Below are 16,911 nucleotides of genomic sequence, written 5' to 3'. Positions count from 1 at the left end.
CAACCTCCGGCCACCTCTGGTTACCAAAAATATATTTTTGGCACACGAATCTTTTTCTTCTTTTGCAAAACAAATTTTTATATTAATTATTTGTTTATGATTTTAGACAAGTTTAACCAAGAAAAAAAGTTGATTTAAAAATCATGCAAATAAAAAAAGAAACACTAGGAATTATGAATAAATATATATTTAAAAGGCAAAAAAATAATCACCTTTTCTATATAATTATAGATATTTATATTTGATGCGATATATGGGAGATTTTCTTCCCCTCAGCAAAGTGATTAATTATTCGAAATAAATTTTTGTAAGACAATCAAATGTGAAAATAGAGTTAAATAATGATTTTTTTTTAAACAGGGATAAATAAATATACTTAATTTAAAATATATATTCTTTCATTTACATAGTCTTGAGTCTTATTAGTTTTAATATATATATACATCTAGAGTATATGTAGACATATACTCTTTTGTATGCCACAGAAGATATTGGAATATCACATAGTGCACATAAAAATCTGGATAAATTATACATTCAGTATACAATTCAATATATGACACATGCATCTAATTGGATATATCAATTAATACTTATTGTAAGAAAAAAAGCCTTGATGTATTGCATTTATTAAATTTTATTATTTTTTAGTTTTATATACAATTCATAATTAATTTTTTTTGAAAATATTTTTATTATTTGTCAGATTATAAATATATATATTATATATATATCTTTATCTATTATTATCTATGATTTATATAATTATTTATGTGCAAAATTATTGTCACTCAATTATTACATCATATAAGCACACTGTTAAAAACAAACAATAATAATACATTTTTTGAACATTTATATATTAATGAAGATGACATACTTATGCTGTTATATTATGTGTGTGTGTGTGGATATATATATACATATATCTCCACACATATACAATATAACAGTATAAGAGTTTATAGCCTTCATTAATATATTCACACAAGTATATGCAATATAATTAAAAATATTAAACATATAGGATATAAGTATCTTTAACAAGAACAACAACTTTCTTTTCTTAGATAGTAATACAAGTAATAATTTTCGTATGTAATTTGAATTATACATTTTTCAACATTTGTCCAATTATATTAGATAGAAGGATATAATATATAGAAATATATATATATTTCTAATATAGTCAGACACAGTGATAAAAATTCGATTCTTTAACTTTCTTTATATCCATAATAAAATAAATACAAATAAAGTGTAATTAAACAAATACTCAATATGCATTAAAATATAGATTTTTATAATAAATCTTATTTGACTTATGTATCAGTTTTTTATAGAAATATATTTTATGTAATATACATAGTTTAAAATGAATTTTGTACAAAAATTGTGACTAGATTTTGCATAAAGTAATATATGAAAATTGATCTAAGAATTAAATCTACATTGTATAACAAATATATTATAAAACACTATAATAATTTAAACAAACATATCTTTTTCGTTATTAAAAATTAAGAGTAGTACTATTTTGATTAGTACAAAATAAAAAATTTTTCAAGAATTTTCAACAAAAGTTACCTTATTGGATTGTCAAGTATGGTGATATATATATATTATCACATTGAATCAAGCTTTTAGCATGTTTATAAAAATATTATTAGAAAATATTTTTTGCATTGTTTTACATTTAGATATGCATAGAAATACATTTTTTGCAATTTAAGTTTTAGTTATGTTGATTAATTACATTATAACCAATAATATCTATATATATATTTCTTATATAAATATAAATTTTATTAGAAATCTGATCAGTTTGAACACCAGCATACATACATACATACATACACACAGAATTTAACTACTATATCTCATAATCGTTAAATCTCTGTTTTTAAACATTACTTTACAATTGTTTTTAACATATTTTATTAGACCGTCGAGATTCTGTTTGCAAAAAATTCAACTAGAACAAATTAACAAAACAATAGTTATCTACTTAAATTATTAACATACAGATGTTTTAGTTCTGTCTTTGGTGTATTTTCAAAAAGTGCTGCACGATTTTGACCCTCCCCCTTCTTTACCCAATGCCCATAAACTCGAAATGCACAGCCGTCGATTACCTGAAAATTATTGATCAAGAATTATGTTTAGCATATATATACTATTCATACTTAATCAATCTCAATCTCAGTCTTAATTGTATAATTATTTTTATAATTATCACTCATATTTAATTATTACTCATATTTAAACTCAATGTTACAAATATGTCGGATTGTAATTACTAAACATACTTGATTAGTTTGTTATAACAAATCTTCATTATTTTCTATCTATTATATAAAAGAATTTATACCTTCCGCAGAATTTTTATTCTATATGGATCAGTACAAGTTATTTGTGTTGAAAGCGGTTCAGGCGTGATATGAAGTCGTTTAATACGAATAACGGCTCGCACACAAATAATTGCCAATTGGAATCTCTTTCGTGCATTGAACGATTTGGCCTTCAGTTCCTAAGCAATAAAAAATAAATATATACAATACAAATTCGCTAGTTCCCAGCAAAAAATAACAGGCTGAAGCTAATTCTATTATATACATATGGCATATTATCGTTATTATTCTCTATATATATAATAAAATATAAAGCTTTTTTATAAATACAATCAAATTGAACATTGATAATCAGATAATAGGACCCAAAAAGTGCTGATATTGATAAGCGCATATATGCATATATAGAGTAACATATATTCTCTATTTCATTAATAGATTGTTGTACAAAGATGTAACAAATGTGTATATGAGTATAAATTTAAATTTTCTTTCCATTAATATATATATATATATATATATATATATATATATATATATATATATATATCTTTGTGCATAATTATTTAAAAAAGAAAAATTAATGAAGTCGAATAGATTAGCTTATAAATATAATTCTATTATAATGAAAAACTAATATGATAAATTATCATGATAAATGATCATATTTAGTTAACTATATATAGGATGATTGAAAACAATTTCAATAATACGTGCTTGAGAAATGATAGGTAATAAACTAAGTATTTGTAAAAAAGATAATTGATATCTGTAATGTGTTAAATTTTGCAACTAAATGGTTTGTTTCTTCCAAAAGAACTTAATTTATTATTCTTTATCAATATTCATTCAACATGTACGTGCATTGTTGTTTTCAATCATCTATATATTATTAATGTAACAATTAATAAATGTTGGCTAAAACAATATACTACTTGTATATACTAATTGTTATGTAAAAACGAAAATAATCAATGAATTCTACATTTTGTTATATAAAAACGCTATTAATCAAATTTTATATTTTGTTATATAAAAACGATAGTAATCAATAAATTTTACATTTCTGGCAACAAAATAAAAAGAAAAGTAATTTACCAAAGCTAACTGAGATATCCTACTCAGACGTCGCGAGTTAGATGACAGAGAACGTTTTAAAGGAGCGATGTCTTGATCCCACAGCTGTAAGATCAATAACTTACATTTTATAATTATAATTTCATAATCAAAATGTATCAAATAACAACTCCACCTATTCAATATTTTGTTAACAAAAAATAAAATCATATTTTTTCAACAAAAAATAGAAACAAGTGCACACAGATAACTAGATAGATAGAAAATGATTTAATATTCGTGTCATTAAATGTAAGATGAAGAGGAAAATATAAAGATTTTCTATGCGCTTTCTTTCAATCTTGTATATTACAATCCTTAGGTATAAGAATATTTATAATAAAGAAATAGATGAAAGCATATTTTGAAATAAAAATAAATAAAAAGAGCAATAAATAAAACAAATTAATGGCAAGATATTATAACTCCATAATAGAACATTATGTGAATAAAAAATTTGTTATTTAAAGATATTTTTTATATGTATATGAAATATATGTAATTCTCATCTCAAATTGAAAATTGTACATATCAATATAACTATTTTGATATATACATAATACTTACAACAGTGTGGAAAAATGAATGTTCTAATGCATCCTTTATAGAAATTCTTTTTTTGGGATCTACAATTAGCAGCTTTCTTATTAAATCTTTTGGAGCCTCTAAAATATAATCATATATATCTATTACAAACAAAAATCTACACATACCCACACCCACACCCGCACCCGCACCTGCACCCGCACCCGCACCCGCACCCGCACCCGCACACACACACACACACACACACACACAAAGCCTCGAATTTCGAAGATAATTAGATTGTAACATAAAAATTTGTGAAAATTTAGATAATGAAAGTATGTGTTATTCTTTTATTGCAAAAAATTTTTAAATATAGATTTAGTTGATAAATACTTTTTGATCATTAATGTTAGACAAAAGATTGCGTTGCCATTTGCACTATCACATAATCTGGATAGATAACCCTTTAACTAACGCTATAATAATTGGTCTAATTCTATATTTAAAAATACTATTTAAAATAAAAAATGACACGCACTTTCATTACTGTATTTTTTACGAATTCTCGTGCTTCAATTTTATTATCCTCTAATTTCGACACATTGTATATTTATAGCCTTTTTAAATTTATTATTCCTTAAGATGTAGTCTTTCAATTGCAATTTTTACCTGTTATATCAGCCCATTCGGGAGATGTAAATGAATATTTTCCCTCCATTATATTTCTAAGCATAACCATTTGCTTTCGATGCCAAAATGGAGGGCAGCCAACCAATAGTGTAAACATAATCACACCACAAGCCCATCTATTACATCATAAATAAAAATGGACAATGTAATGGAATATAAACTCACTTATACCAAAATCTATATACATTATATCTATAAATTATAATATAAGTGTTTATATATATATATATATATATATATATATATATATATATATATATTTCTATAATTAATTAATAAATCTTACATGTCAACTTCAAATCCATAACCGTCTGCATTCTCAAACATGTTACATTTTAATACTTCTGGTGCTAGGTAGCCAGGTGTACCACAAAGATCTGCAAAATACATAAAACTAATAAGTAAATTTTTTAAAACCACATGAAAAGAAATAATGCAACAAACCTTCTAATTTTTCACCAGATTTCAACATTCTGGCAAATCCAAAATCTGTTATCTTTACATTCAAATTATCATCGAGCAATATATTTTCAGGCTTCAAATCTCTATGTACTATTCTTTGATTATGCACATGTTGAATTCCTTCAAATACTTGTCTCATGATGTAACGTGTCTTCTTTTCAGAAAGTGTCACAACAGATGTAAGATAATCAAATAGTTCCCCATTTTTGCATAATTCAAAAATTAAAAATATAAATGTATTGGATTCAAAAACATCATGCAATTCAACTAGAAGTAAAAAAAGAGGTGATTACTATTGTCTTACTTAGCATGAAATGTTTTAAAAAAAGTTAAGGTCTTATATAATTTTTTCTGTCATTTATCAATATATAGTAGAATCTCATTAATTTTGGCTCTTTCTTGAGATAAAAGCAAGAAATTTTTAATAAATAAAAATTGGTAGATTCCCTGTCCATAATATAAGCTGTCCAATTCTTATACACATGTACAAATATACAAAGTTGTTATCTGCTATGTTCTCATATAATCTGTCTATTATGACATAGGAGGAACGCAATATTAGAAAGAGTGTTTACAATAGTACATATGGAAACATACTAAAATTAGCATAAAGCCAAATTTAAGGAGACTATCAGTTTTCTGTGATCTTTAAAGAAAAACTAAAATAGAGAACTTTACTGATATATGGATGTCCAGCTACTCTATGAAGTATTTGTACTTCTTGTAGCGTAGCATCTTTCATAGTATGCCCATCCTCGTGAGTCTCATTGCTGATGTCTATGATTTTAGCTGCATATTCTATACCTGTCTCTTTCTCTATACATCTTCTTACGGTAGAAGATATTCCCCTAAAATATTTGTTTCCACATATTAACCCTAATACGTCAAATTCATTAAAATAATACGGTATTTGTGACCTATGGCAACATTTATCGAAATCTGCTTTAATTATGTAATATCACTATGAATTTTAGAGACGACTATATAAATTTGTTCGCTAATTAACCATGTTGACACGACATACAGAAATAATAAGAGAACAGCGTTTATTGCCAATACGTTCACGAGAGCCAATAAGAATACTTAATGAAAGTAATAAAACGAAATAACGTACCTTCCCAGGATCTCCTTGGGCTCGTACTTAGCGTAGAATCCTTTCGCCGCGTCCTTGTCTGGCAGCACGTCGTCTCCTTCATCTTTCGCCATGATCTCGCACCGTGAACTCTAACGTCGCTCGTAAGAAATGTATATAGCGTATCTCTTTACGCAGATCTCAATAATACATTTTCGCCAGAAATAATATATTTTTAAGAAAGATCAACACAATACAAATGGTCGGAACGTATATATGTACTGGTGGAATTCTTGTCATGCGGAACTGTCATTCGCAATCTGCCGAATGATTGCCACTCGATTATTGTCCTCGATTATTCTTACATTTCGCAATAGTATATGATCATTATGACGCGATTATTGACTAACGATAACTATCAATAATTTCGGTCAACGCGAATATAAAAGGGAGTCGCGAATACGAGGACGGGGGACACAGTATATAAATATACATAAGTAGGGAGCAAAAGAAATATACATAGACACGATGTCACATGATTGGTTATCGAATAGAAAAATTTTCGGTACGTCAATAATTCTCTATTTGATAGCCAATTGCGTAACATTGTATTTTCTTGCTTCATGCTCCAACAGTAGTGACATTTCATTGTCTCGAGAGACCAAGTTTCTAGTGCGCATGCGTCAGTCAAGCTGAAGCAGTGAACTCTATAGCATTGGAGTGCGTTCAAAAATTCTATCCGTAGGATAAAATAATAGCAGTAGTAATTTAAATTAACCAATTAGGACAAAAGGAGCAAAGATTTCATTGTTATTACAATTACGGCCCTATGAATATAAGGATCCTCTCTATCTTAATTCTTTAAACTTTAAACGCATAAGTGGAAAATCTATTTAGAATTGCAACTTATAAATAAAAAATCAAGCACAAATCAAGTACAAATATTTATCTACGTTTACATTTATCATTAAATTTATTGTTGCATTTAATAGGAATAAATAATCGCTAGAATAATCAGGGCTTTAATTTCGTGATCCATTTATTAAAAATATGCATTAATTTCACATTGTGTTTCATTACTTTCAATTAAAGTAGAATATGACACAATAAATATTGTCCTCCCTATCTATACATCGAGACGCCTCTAGCATAATTTTTAAAATATACATTATACTTTGTATTTACCGTTTACAAAAGACTAAATTCAATCTCTTTAAATATTTCTCGGTACAATTTTGAATTTCTATCTAGAATTATGGACTTTCCTAAGACATTCTTTCTTTTTTTACTTTTGGTCGGTTATTCACAGATGTGTCAGCAAACTTCTGCAGATGTTCGCCATTACAAATTATCACGATGGTTTATATTACGCGTTGGCGCGTCTCATTTGACTTACAATATAGAAATTTTTATTGAGGAGAATCGTATTTGTTCACAATATATCATATTTGTAACACAAAAATATAGTGTTGTTCGTAATACAATAAATTCACATAGGGTGCATCTACACAATACATATAGTGCTTTCAAGCAATAAATTAAGGATCTTTGATGTCACACAGATATCTTAAAATATGTATGAGAGAGAACACACAAAGCATCAATAAAAAAATTTATAATTATATTACATATAAATCTCTTTTTAATATATTAATTTAATTTCATTCGCTAAAAATTATAATATCGATGAAGCTATGCTCTTTCGGAATTTTTTGAACAGGAAAAATATGCTTATTTTTCGATGAATAGTATTAATTTTTGTTTGTCTATTTAGTATATTCTGTATATATTTATTCTGTGTGTGTGCGCGCGCGCGCACGTGTATAGGATAACGTAATTGGGACTTATGATATTTATTTTTATATATTGACACAATAGAAAAAGATGGTAGAAAAGAAAGTTAAATGGCATAAAACATATTTTTATATGACCTTATTTTCTTTTTGCGTGCAACGATACACTAGAAAAGTGCGATTGTACTTTCTTTTTTAATCAATTCAATTGCAATTGATTTGCATAACAAAAAAAAAATAAGACTTTCCAAGCGTAACATATATTTTAATGCTATTATGAAAATCATAATAAAAGGGAAAAAAATGTTTATCATCTTACGATATAAAATTCTCTTTAAGTAACGATTCAAAAACATGAAATATGGATCTGTGCCCTGTAGAATATTATTAAAAAACCAGCAGTTGCACTTGAAATGAGAAAGGTATTATAAATGAAAGATTATTGTTACGCCATTTTTTCCTTCTATTTCTATACTATTTTTTCTATTGTCAATCATTCACAATAAATCGCTGTAGATTGTGTGTGTGCGTATGTATGTGAAAACAGACCATCAGGATTTTATTTGTGTTTTAAATATTACAAGAAAAGATTTTTGTTTTTTAAATATGCCATAATTATTTATTGACTTAATTTTATAAAGCTAAAAAAAATTTTTTTTCTTATTTTCTTAGAGATTTAATTTCTCCTAACTTTTTAAAAATGTTTTATTTAAAATAAAAACATAAATTATCATCTTAATAAAAAATGAACAAAAAAAAACTATAACTTTTCTAATTTTTGGGATAAAAATTTACAACATGAAAGAAGATCTCTGTTTTTATCGGTTATAATTTACATACCATATATATGTCAATTACTGTACACACACATATACACACACACGCACGCGCGTACACGTATACGCGCTTCATTTACAGAGGATGGAATTAGTTAAAAATAGTACATTATAAGAAATCTAATCCCTCGCATTTGATTGTGAGTATAAAAGTAAATCGTGTACGTGTACTTGTATAAACGATGCGCCCACAGATCGAGTTTGATTTAATGTTTAATTTAAAATGTAAAACACTACGAAACATATTGTGCATCGTGACGATTCGATTTGTTTTAATTTAAAAAAAAGCTTAATCTGTGTGAAGAAATATCTTTTATACGAGTTATATGTTAGTAAATAAACAGCTAAATATGGTCCGCGATAGAAACTATATATATATGTATATATATATATTTCTACGATATATTGTGTATATCGTATAAACGCAATTTACTTAACTAGACTGGCACAATTGCGATTTTTTTTCTTATTTTACTAAGGACACCGTTAATTAGGGAACGTTCTGATGGTTGTTATTTAGTTATTTTATAGAAGGCAAACGAGTTAACGAGAGAAAGGACGAAAGAAAGAGAGAAAAAAAGAGAGAGAAAGAAGTATTGCAGTATACAGTAGAGTAGAGTATGCTTTAATAAACTATAAAACACATGCAGAAATTAGAGCATATTAATGTTAATTAATTAGAATTAGTTATATCGAATTCTTTCAACGAGATTATGCTATTTCAGAGTCTCATTGACAAAAGCGAGAAATATAATATCTGATTCATCATCAGCCTTTGTAGATTGGAAGAATCTGATTCTGAGAGAGACACGATTATATCGATAATTATATGTTACAATATAAGCCGATTAGATCGGATTTGTCAAAAAATCGTAATTATTCTAATTTTGTATGTGTCTATCGGTTTATCTGTACTTCTTTTTCTCTCTCTACGCGTGCGCGTATGGTGTCTATGTTCTCGTATTGACTACTCATCGGAAAAGGGAGAAATGCACTAAACCTTTGAAAAAATTAATTGAACATTTACCAATACTTTTTTTTCATTTTTATCTATAGAATTTTTAATTTTGTTAGAATATTTGAAAATGATCTTGATTAAATATAATCACTATTAAAGAAATGACAATATTTTTGACGTAAAATATCCACTGATTAATGCATTTGCTAAATTGATTCCATCGCTAGATGTTTTAATTTCTTATTGAATTATTATTATTATTTTTTTTTTTTAGAAGGAAGTTTTAACTTTTTTTTTGTACTGCTCTACTGTGCTAAGCATTTTGGGAAGACTTGCTTTTCTAGCTAGCGGTTTTACATCTCTTGACTTCCGTTCTGAATAATCACAAGGATTCATAGAGGAATATGCATTCTCATATTATACATTCTTAATAACCAAACGCTATTACTTATTAAGGAGTTTGTTCACTTCTTCGTTTGTGGAGCGCAAAATACAGATAAAGGCAGAGAGTCCTATGCATAAAACAAAGTGATGTTGCCACAACATTCTTATTTTTTTGGTTTAATATGTTATATATATTACATACGATGTAATAAATATTATTCATGCTCCTGCAAAACATTTTTTGATATACAAAGTTTAATTTTATAAGCTTTTTATTTAGATGGTATTATTATTTACAAATTTATTATATAATAATTATTTGTGTATTAATTTTATTATAAGGACATATGTAAAATTGCGACTTTTAGCCTTAAATTTTTCACACACTATAGATAAATAGGCCGAAATTTTAGTTGCAAATGTATTGTATTGCAAGGATCATTAGTGTCTAATTATAATGTAATTTATAATATTTTCATTTTGGTGAACAAATTCCTTAAGTAATATAATTATATTAAATGTGAATGCACACAAACATACATATTAAATAATAAGTGATAGGAATAAAGCAACAGTATAAATATGTCTATTCTATATTTTATCACTTCTCATATTTTATATATTATACGAATACTATAAATAAAAAATATAATCATAAACTAACAATAAAATCTATATATGACAAAAAAATATATTGAAAATTATTATCGCGTATATAAAAATAAATGAAGAATGAGATAATATGTATATATATTATTTTTATAACTTGCACATAGTAACTAATGAATTATTGTACAAATAATATCGAACTTTTATTTAAATCACCCAGTTTCCTCTACTAGTGAGTCGATATTGTATGTACAAATTGGCACTTGATCAGCTTGGAATAGTTCATTTTTTATTTTTTTAATGCCATGGATTCCGATGCGTGGTCAACCGAGAATATATAATAAGCGTGAATGTAATATGATTAAATATTTTCTTTAAATTGCGCCAGATACGCTCCGCGTGGCGCATTTTTTTTTCTTTCTATTTTACGGAACTAGAAACTTATAAGCTATTACACGATTCTAAATATGTATATATGTATATATGTATATAACGACTACGGACGGTAACTAATCGCACGTCCTGAACCGTTGAATGGCTACTCCTTTTTCTCTCTTTTGTTAAATCACTTTATTACATTGAACACAATGATATCGAAATTCTTATTTATATTGTTTATATTTAAACTTCAAATTTCAGTATATTAATTAGTAGCTGTTTATTATTATATATATGAATATATATTTTGATAAATTAAGCGAAATGCACTCACAATAAAGTAATTGTTGAGACAGTGTACATGTGCAAATATTGATTTTATTAAGCAAAAATATTTTTTTTGTGATTTAAGTATAAGCATGAAATATAGTATATCGTGTAATATAGTACCTATTATATAAAAAAAGTTATTCCTTGTATAATAATAAATTCGAAATATAGAATAAAATTTTTTTTTTGTACAACACTTAGAGAAAAATGCTTTTAAAAATTGAGAAAAATGCTTTTGAAAATTGATAAATTAATAATATTTATCAATTTTAAGCTTGAATAGTATTTCTAGCAATCTTTATATCGATTATATTTATCTTGTCATCATCTTTTCAATTGTACTACAAATCACAATACATTCTGTGTATCTCTTGTAAAATAAATTAAAACAAGAAAACGTTGATTAATAATTCGTTAAAGAATATCTCGAAGAATTTTAGAAAGTGCAAAAAAGATTTTTTTTTGGCAGTGATTTAATAGGCTTATTTCTCATTTTATATATTCATCACCAATTTTGTATATTAAAATCATTAAGTTATTTAAGAGAGATTATAATTTTCCTTTTTAAATTTTATCTCTTCTCTTTTTATCATTCTTTTAATAATTATGTGTATGTTGCTTACTGCAGAAGCAGAATAGTTTCTTAGGATGTAATATTAGCAACTTTATAAAAATTTAACAGAATATTTCAGAATTAAATATGCTCTAACTTAAAATATGAATTTAGGATCTCAAAATAAGTAAAAAAGTTCCTGTAGAGTTATGCCACAGCTGATTATCATTGTAATACATTCATAATTGTTTCTGTTTTAGGCACCAGCCATGGGCAGTGCTTTTTCAAGAATTAAAAAAAATTATCAATATTTATAATTGGAACAAGGTATATCAAAATTTTTGGATTGTCACGTTTTGTGAATATGTAACTGAGTATTATATCGCGCTAATCGCTCGTCTTCTAAATCATGATTATAATGATTTAACAAAGAAATGTAATATTATCGCACACTGTATGCATTGTGTAAAATAAAAAACGCGCAAATATTACGCGACCAAGTAAAATGATTTCATTTGCGCGATAAGGGGTAATAAAGCGTGTCTGCTGGCATGCAGATTCGCTGTTTCAGCTAAACTTGAGGTAGAGCAAAATTTAGAAAAGAGGAAAAAGGGGAGAGTATCGTCGATAGGTAATACAGCAAAAGAGAAACCTTTGGCAGTATAGATTTTGCATCTTTCTCAAATTGATTCCAAGTTCGTTTGCCCAGTCGCCATCCTTTAACTCACACCGTTCAACATTACTTTGCGCCTGGTATTTTTCCTAATACCTAAACATAAAACAATAGCTATAGTTGATGGATCTATAATATTTACTCACGCTTATGTAAGCATCATCTAGACATGAGAAAGCACGTTTGCACGTGTTTTTTGGTGATTTACTGAAGCTTCATTAAGAAAAATGGAAAAAAGAATAAAAAAATATAAGTACTTACTTTGGAAAGATCTACACCAGTTAATGCTTGTACAGCTGGAGGTACTTGTCCTACGAGACGAGTAAATTCTCCGCTAGTCGCGTCGCTTCCGCCGAGAAGTACAATTTCTTCCGTTCTTGCTAATGGCGCCGCGACTTCGGCTGCAATCTGTAAAAAAAGAAATATCATTGTTCGCAAAATAATGTATATTACAATCCAGTAAACGTAACACTTACCTTTGGCAAGGCATTCAGAGTGATATTCAGTATAGCCGCCTCACCGTACTTTTTATAAACCACTGCTTTCATTCGCATACGTTCTGCTTCTGATATACCGACAGCTTCAAGAGCATGAGCCTCGGCCTCTCCGATTAATCGAATTTTCTCAGCTTCGGCTTTCGCCACGTACACAGTCTGAGTTCTTAAAAAAGAATGTATTTAAACGTTATATAAAAAATTCATAAATGTTATACGAGATAAATAACAATTGCTATCTGAAATAATTTATTATTTAATAATGTTCTAAAAAAAAACTGTTTTACATAAAATATATTGCGTATATTCGGTAATGTTCATTGAACAGAACACTCCACTTTTTTATTTTCCTGTTTTATAATTATATTATGAGAAATCGTTACCTCTTTCCCTCGGCTATTCTTCCCATTTTATAAAATTCAGCTTCGGCTGGTAATCGTACTGTGCTCTGAAGTTCGTGTTCTTTTCGGCGGACTTCTTGCTCCTCGACTTCAATTTGTTTGCGCCTTTCCACGACTTCTATTTGTATCTCTTCATTTCGTATCCGCTGTTTTATTTTCGCTGCTTGAAGTTCATAAGCCAATTGAGCTTCAGCTTTCTAGAGATGATCAGAAAAGAACAAATATGTAACGATAATCGTGGCTGAAACTATATTGAAAATGTTAATCATCCATATTTCATGACAAATACTTACAGCTGTGTTTACTTCCTGATCAAAGTTAGCTTTCTGCAATTGATAGAGTCTTGCGTTGTCCTCTATTTTCGTATCAGTATTATATTTTATGTCCATTGCTGATTTCTCACATTCTGCTTCCTGTTATGGAACAATGAAAATCATGTTAAGTAAAAACTTGCGAAATATACAATGTCAATACAATGGCAATATTGGCTAATACCGAAACATACTCTAATACCAGCATCTCGATTTGCTTCGGCGACGCCAACATCAGCATCTCTTTTAACAGCAGCTGTCTGGGCTTTGCCTAAAGATGTCAAATACTGAACATCATCGTAAACGTCCTTTATTGTGAATGAGAGGATCTCAATGCCCATACGACCAACATCCGGCGCGGCAACTTCCCGTACAAGAGCTGCAAATTGATCTCGGTCCTTGTAGACTTCCTCCACCGAAAGCGTTCCTAAGAAACAATGTATTCTCTTTTAAAATCATAAGAATAATAGCTATTGACTTATCAGCGAATAATTATTTTGGAAAATAGAATTTTCTTATTGATTGAGATAAATGTTGATAGTGATCAAATGTACCTAATATAGCTCGTAGGTGACCTTCCAAGGTGGATAAAATAGTTGTTTTGATCTCATGGACGCTCTTCCCAAGAAACTGTTCACTAGCAGTGTGCAACAACTCGTCGGCCTTCATGATTTTGCACTGCGCTACTCCGGTGACTGTTAGGGGTACGCCCTGCGCCGTTTCCACGCTCTCGCACACCGGATTCAGAGTCATCACCTCCAGCGACAGTCGCTGGACATCAGTGACAAACCACCAGGTGAATGCGTATCCACCGACGATGGTCCTTTTTCTCATCGAGCCGCAACATCCTCCTGAGACATGAAGACAAATTGGTGTTTCATCAAACATCACATAATCGTTACAAATATTTAAATCGTATCGTTACACGCATGACATGTATTAAATATATATGTAGTAATCCAGAATATTCATTATTGACATCAAAACTGTCATTAAAAAATTAGCATTTGGATTATGATAATGAGACATGAGATAAGATCATACGAAAACATTAATATAAAATCTAAAAAATACATATATGATATGGAATGTAATCCAAACAACATATTATATATCTGTATCTTAATCATAATTATTTAAACATTCTATTAAATACAATATGTCATTTGAAAATTGTTATTCTTGATTCTTTTTATATACACTTTGGCCTAAATATTTTAGGGTAAACTGCAATCAAATTTTAGTTGTAAATTTTATTGCTTTATTGAATTGCACGAGTCTTTAAATTGTCAGTGCATATTATTTACACTTTTATGAATTGGACAATCTATTGTCATATTATTGATGAATAATGTGCTGTGCACATGGAATACATATATATATAATTCAAAAAATGATATACGACACATATGGATTTAATTGCGCGAATCATGATAAATATCAGAATATAAGTATCAGAATATAAAAAAATCTTCAATATTAAATATAACAGAATTACGAATTTTTACATAATAAAAAGATATTTTACACAACAATATATGTCATATAGAAATTTAATCTATCATTGTGTACCAAAACTATAAAATATGTATATATGTATGTGATATATATTACGCCAAATTTATCTTTATATGTATGTGTGTGTGTGTGTGTGTGTGTGTGTATTTACCCTCAGATCAGAATATAATAATGTTTAATCGGTGTATACAAGTGGGTGATATTTTTTGTCAAACTAAGCTGTCTTCTTTTATCACATACGCAATGGCGGAGGAGCGCCCCTCTTCATATATCCAAAATATAAATCGCGCCAGAGTTTATTTTCTCTCACAAACCAGCATAAATTGTATACCCACCAACGGGGTAACTCTGACTGAAGTTAGTAGAGTCTCGCAATACTAATCAGAAGGATTATCATTCGGTAAGACTTTAAAAAAATTATATGAGATAATATGTATAAGCAATATAAAGATACTAAAGATGTGTAATAGCAATATCAAGATACTGTTCGTATTTTATATGCTCTAAGCATCTTGTATAAACATTAGGTTCGATTATGAAATTTCCTATTGTGAATATAAAAATTCAGAATTTATATTCTGTATAATGCATACAACATTAAGAAACAGAATATATTTATATATAATATATACATACTGAAATTGAAAAATATCTTTGTGAATATTGCTTATATCTTAGGAATTACAATTAATTTATTGATATAAAAATGGAAATTTGAGTAATAATGGATAACAAGTAATAATAATATAAATAAAATTTTTTATTCTGAGTATAATGTATAATGTCACATAAATAAAAATCTTATAGTTTCTTGCCATTTTGTATTTTGATGTTCATACTATAAATTGCGACAGTAATCTATTATTTATGCAAGTTTTTTTATCGTTTTTAACAAATGCTAGTAATTTAAAAATAATATATATAGTTTGTGAATATGATAAATAATATACAAATTATTTATAGTATTTTTAAGAAACTACAATTTCTTAATCCAACGTATGATCTATAATTCAATAAGTTCAACATGATGACTGCGTTATTAAAGATTGTAAAAAATATAATTAAAATTTTCCTTGATAATTTTTAACTCCAATGTATTATTCATTTTATATTTATTATTCATTATATTTTTTTCTCTCTTTCTCTCTCTTTTCGTTACAGAAAAGCTTTTTAATAAATGTAAAGTTGGGCAATAAGAAGAGTTTATTACTTGACTTTTTTAAAGATAATAATTTTATAATGCTTCCCTCAATGATAATCCATGTGAATCTCACTCGGAGCAGAGCAATGACGTCACACCATATGTGTTCTCTTTGTCGACGAAAAGAGATATGTTCTTGACCACACGTGATTTTCTCGAATAGTGAATATCGTAGCAGTAGTTAATCTTATTTTGCTTGCTTCGGATGAAGAAATTTTTACCAAGCCTTAGTACTCTGCGTTGATACCACTGC

At 27.8% G+C, this 16,911-nt stretch overlaps 2 protein-coding genes across 4 annotated transcripts in view; both read right to left on the bottom strand.

The window, feature by feature from the left end:
• Positions 1-1,602: 1,602 nt before the first annotated feature.
• Phkgamma (phosphorylase kinase gamma) lies at positions 1,603-6,719 on the bottom strand. 3 transcript variants are annotated; one of them, XM_070293949.1, is made up of 9 exons: positions 6,262-6,717; positions 5,826-5,995; positions 5,130-5,414; positions 4,972-5,062; positions 4,665-4,801; positions 4,035-4,132; positions 3,450-3,533; positions 2,372-2,530; positions 1,604-2,135 (listed from the first exon to the last, which is right to left on the bottom strand). In XM_070293949.1, the coding sequence occupies exons 1-9, from the start codon at positions 6,351-6,353 to the stop codon at positions 2,001-2,003; spliced, it is 1,251 nt and encodes a 416-aa protein (XP_070150050.1). In that variant the 5' UTR covers positions 6,354-6,717; the 3' UTR covers positions 1,604-2,000. The 3 variants fall into 3 exon arrangements, with proteins under 3 accessions (XP_070150053.1, XP_070150050.1, XP_070150051.1); XM_070293952.1 differs by lacking the exon at positions 5,826-5,995 and having other exon boundaries at positions 1,603-2,135; positions 6,262-6,719; XM_070293950.1 differs by lacking the exon at positions 3,450-3,533 and having other exon boundaries at positions 6,262-6,716.
• Positions 6,720-11,797: 5,078 nt separating this feature from the next.
• The window catches only part of Flo2 (flotillin-2), a 39,732-nt gene continuing 34,618 nt past the window's right edge, over positions 11,798-16,911 (bottom strand). The window contains exons 2-8 of the mRNA XM_070293866.1: positions 14,494-14,790; positions 14,134-14,366; positions 13,922-14,041; positions 13,611-13,825; positions 13,210-13,393; positions 12,995-13,141; positions 11,798-12,829 (exon numbers count right to left, since the gene is read on the bottom strand). Of these exons, the coding sequence (XP_070149967.1) occupies positions 12,800-12,829; positions 12,995-13,141; positions 13,210-13,393; positions 13,611-13,825; positions 13,922-14,041; positions 14,134-14,366; positions 14,494-14,790 (1,226 nt within the window). The 3' untranslated portion in view covers positions 11,798-12,799. The remainder of the gene's footprint in view (positions 12,830-12,994; positions 13,142-13,209; positions 13,394-13,610; positions 13,826-13,921; positions 14,042-14,133; positions 14,367-14,493; positions 14,791-16,911) is intronic.

This window comes from Polyergus mexicanus, unplaced genomic scaffold, assembly GCF_030449975.1.
Source record: "Polyergus mexicanus isolate NDT 795.1 unplaced genomic scaffold, iyPolMexi1.0 SCAF_4, whole genome shotgun sequence".
NCBI lineage: Eukaryota > Metazoa > Arthropoda > Insecta > Hymenoptera > Formicidae > Polyergus > Polyergus mexicanus.
Note: the sequence above shows the minus strand (reverse complement) of the source record. Positions and strands in the feature narration are given on the sequence as shown.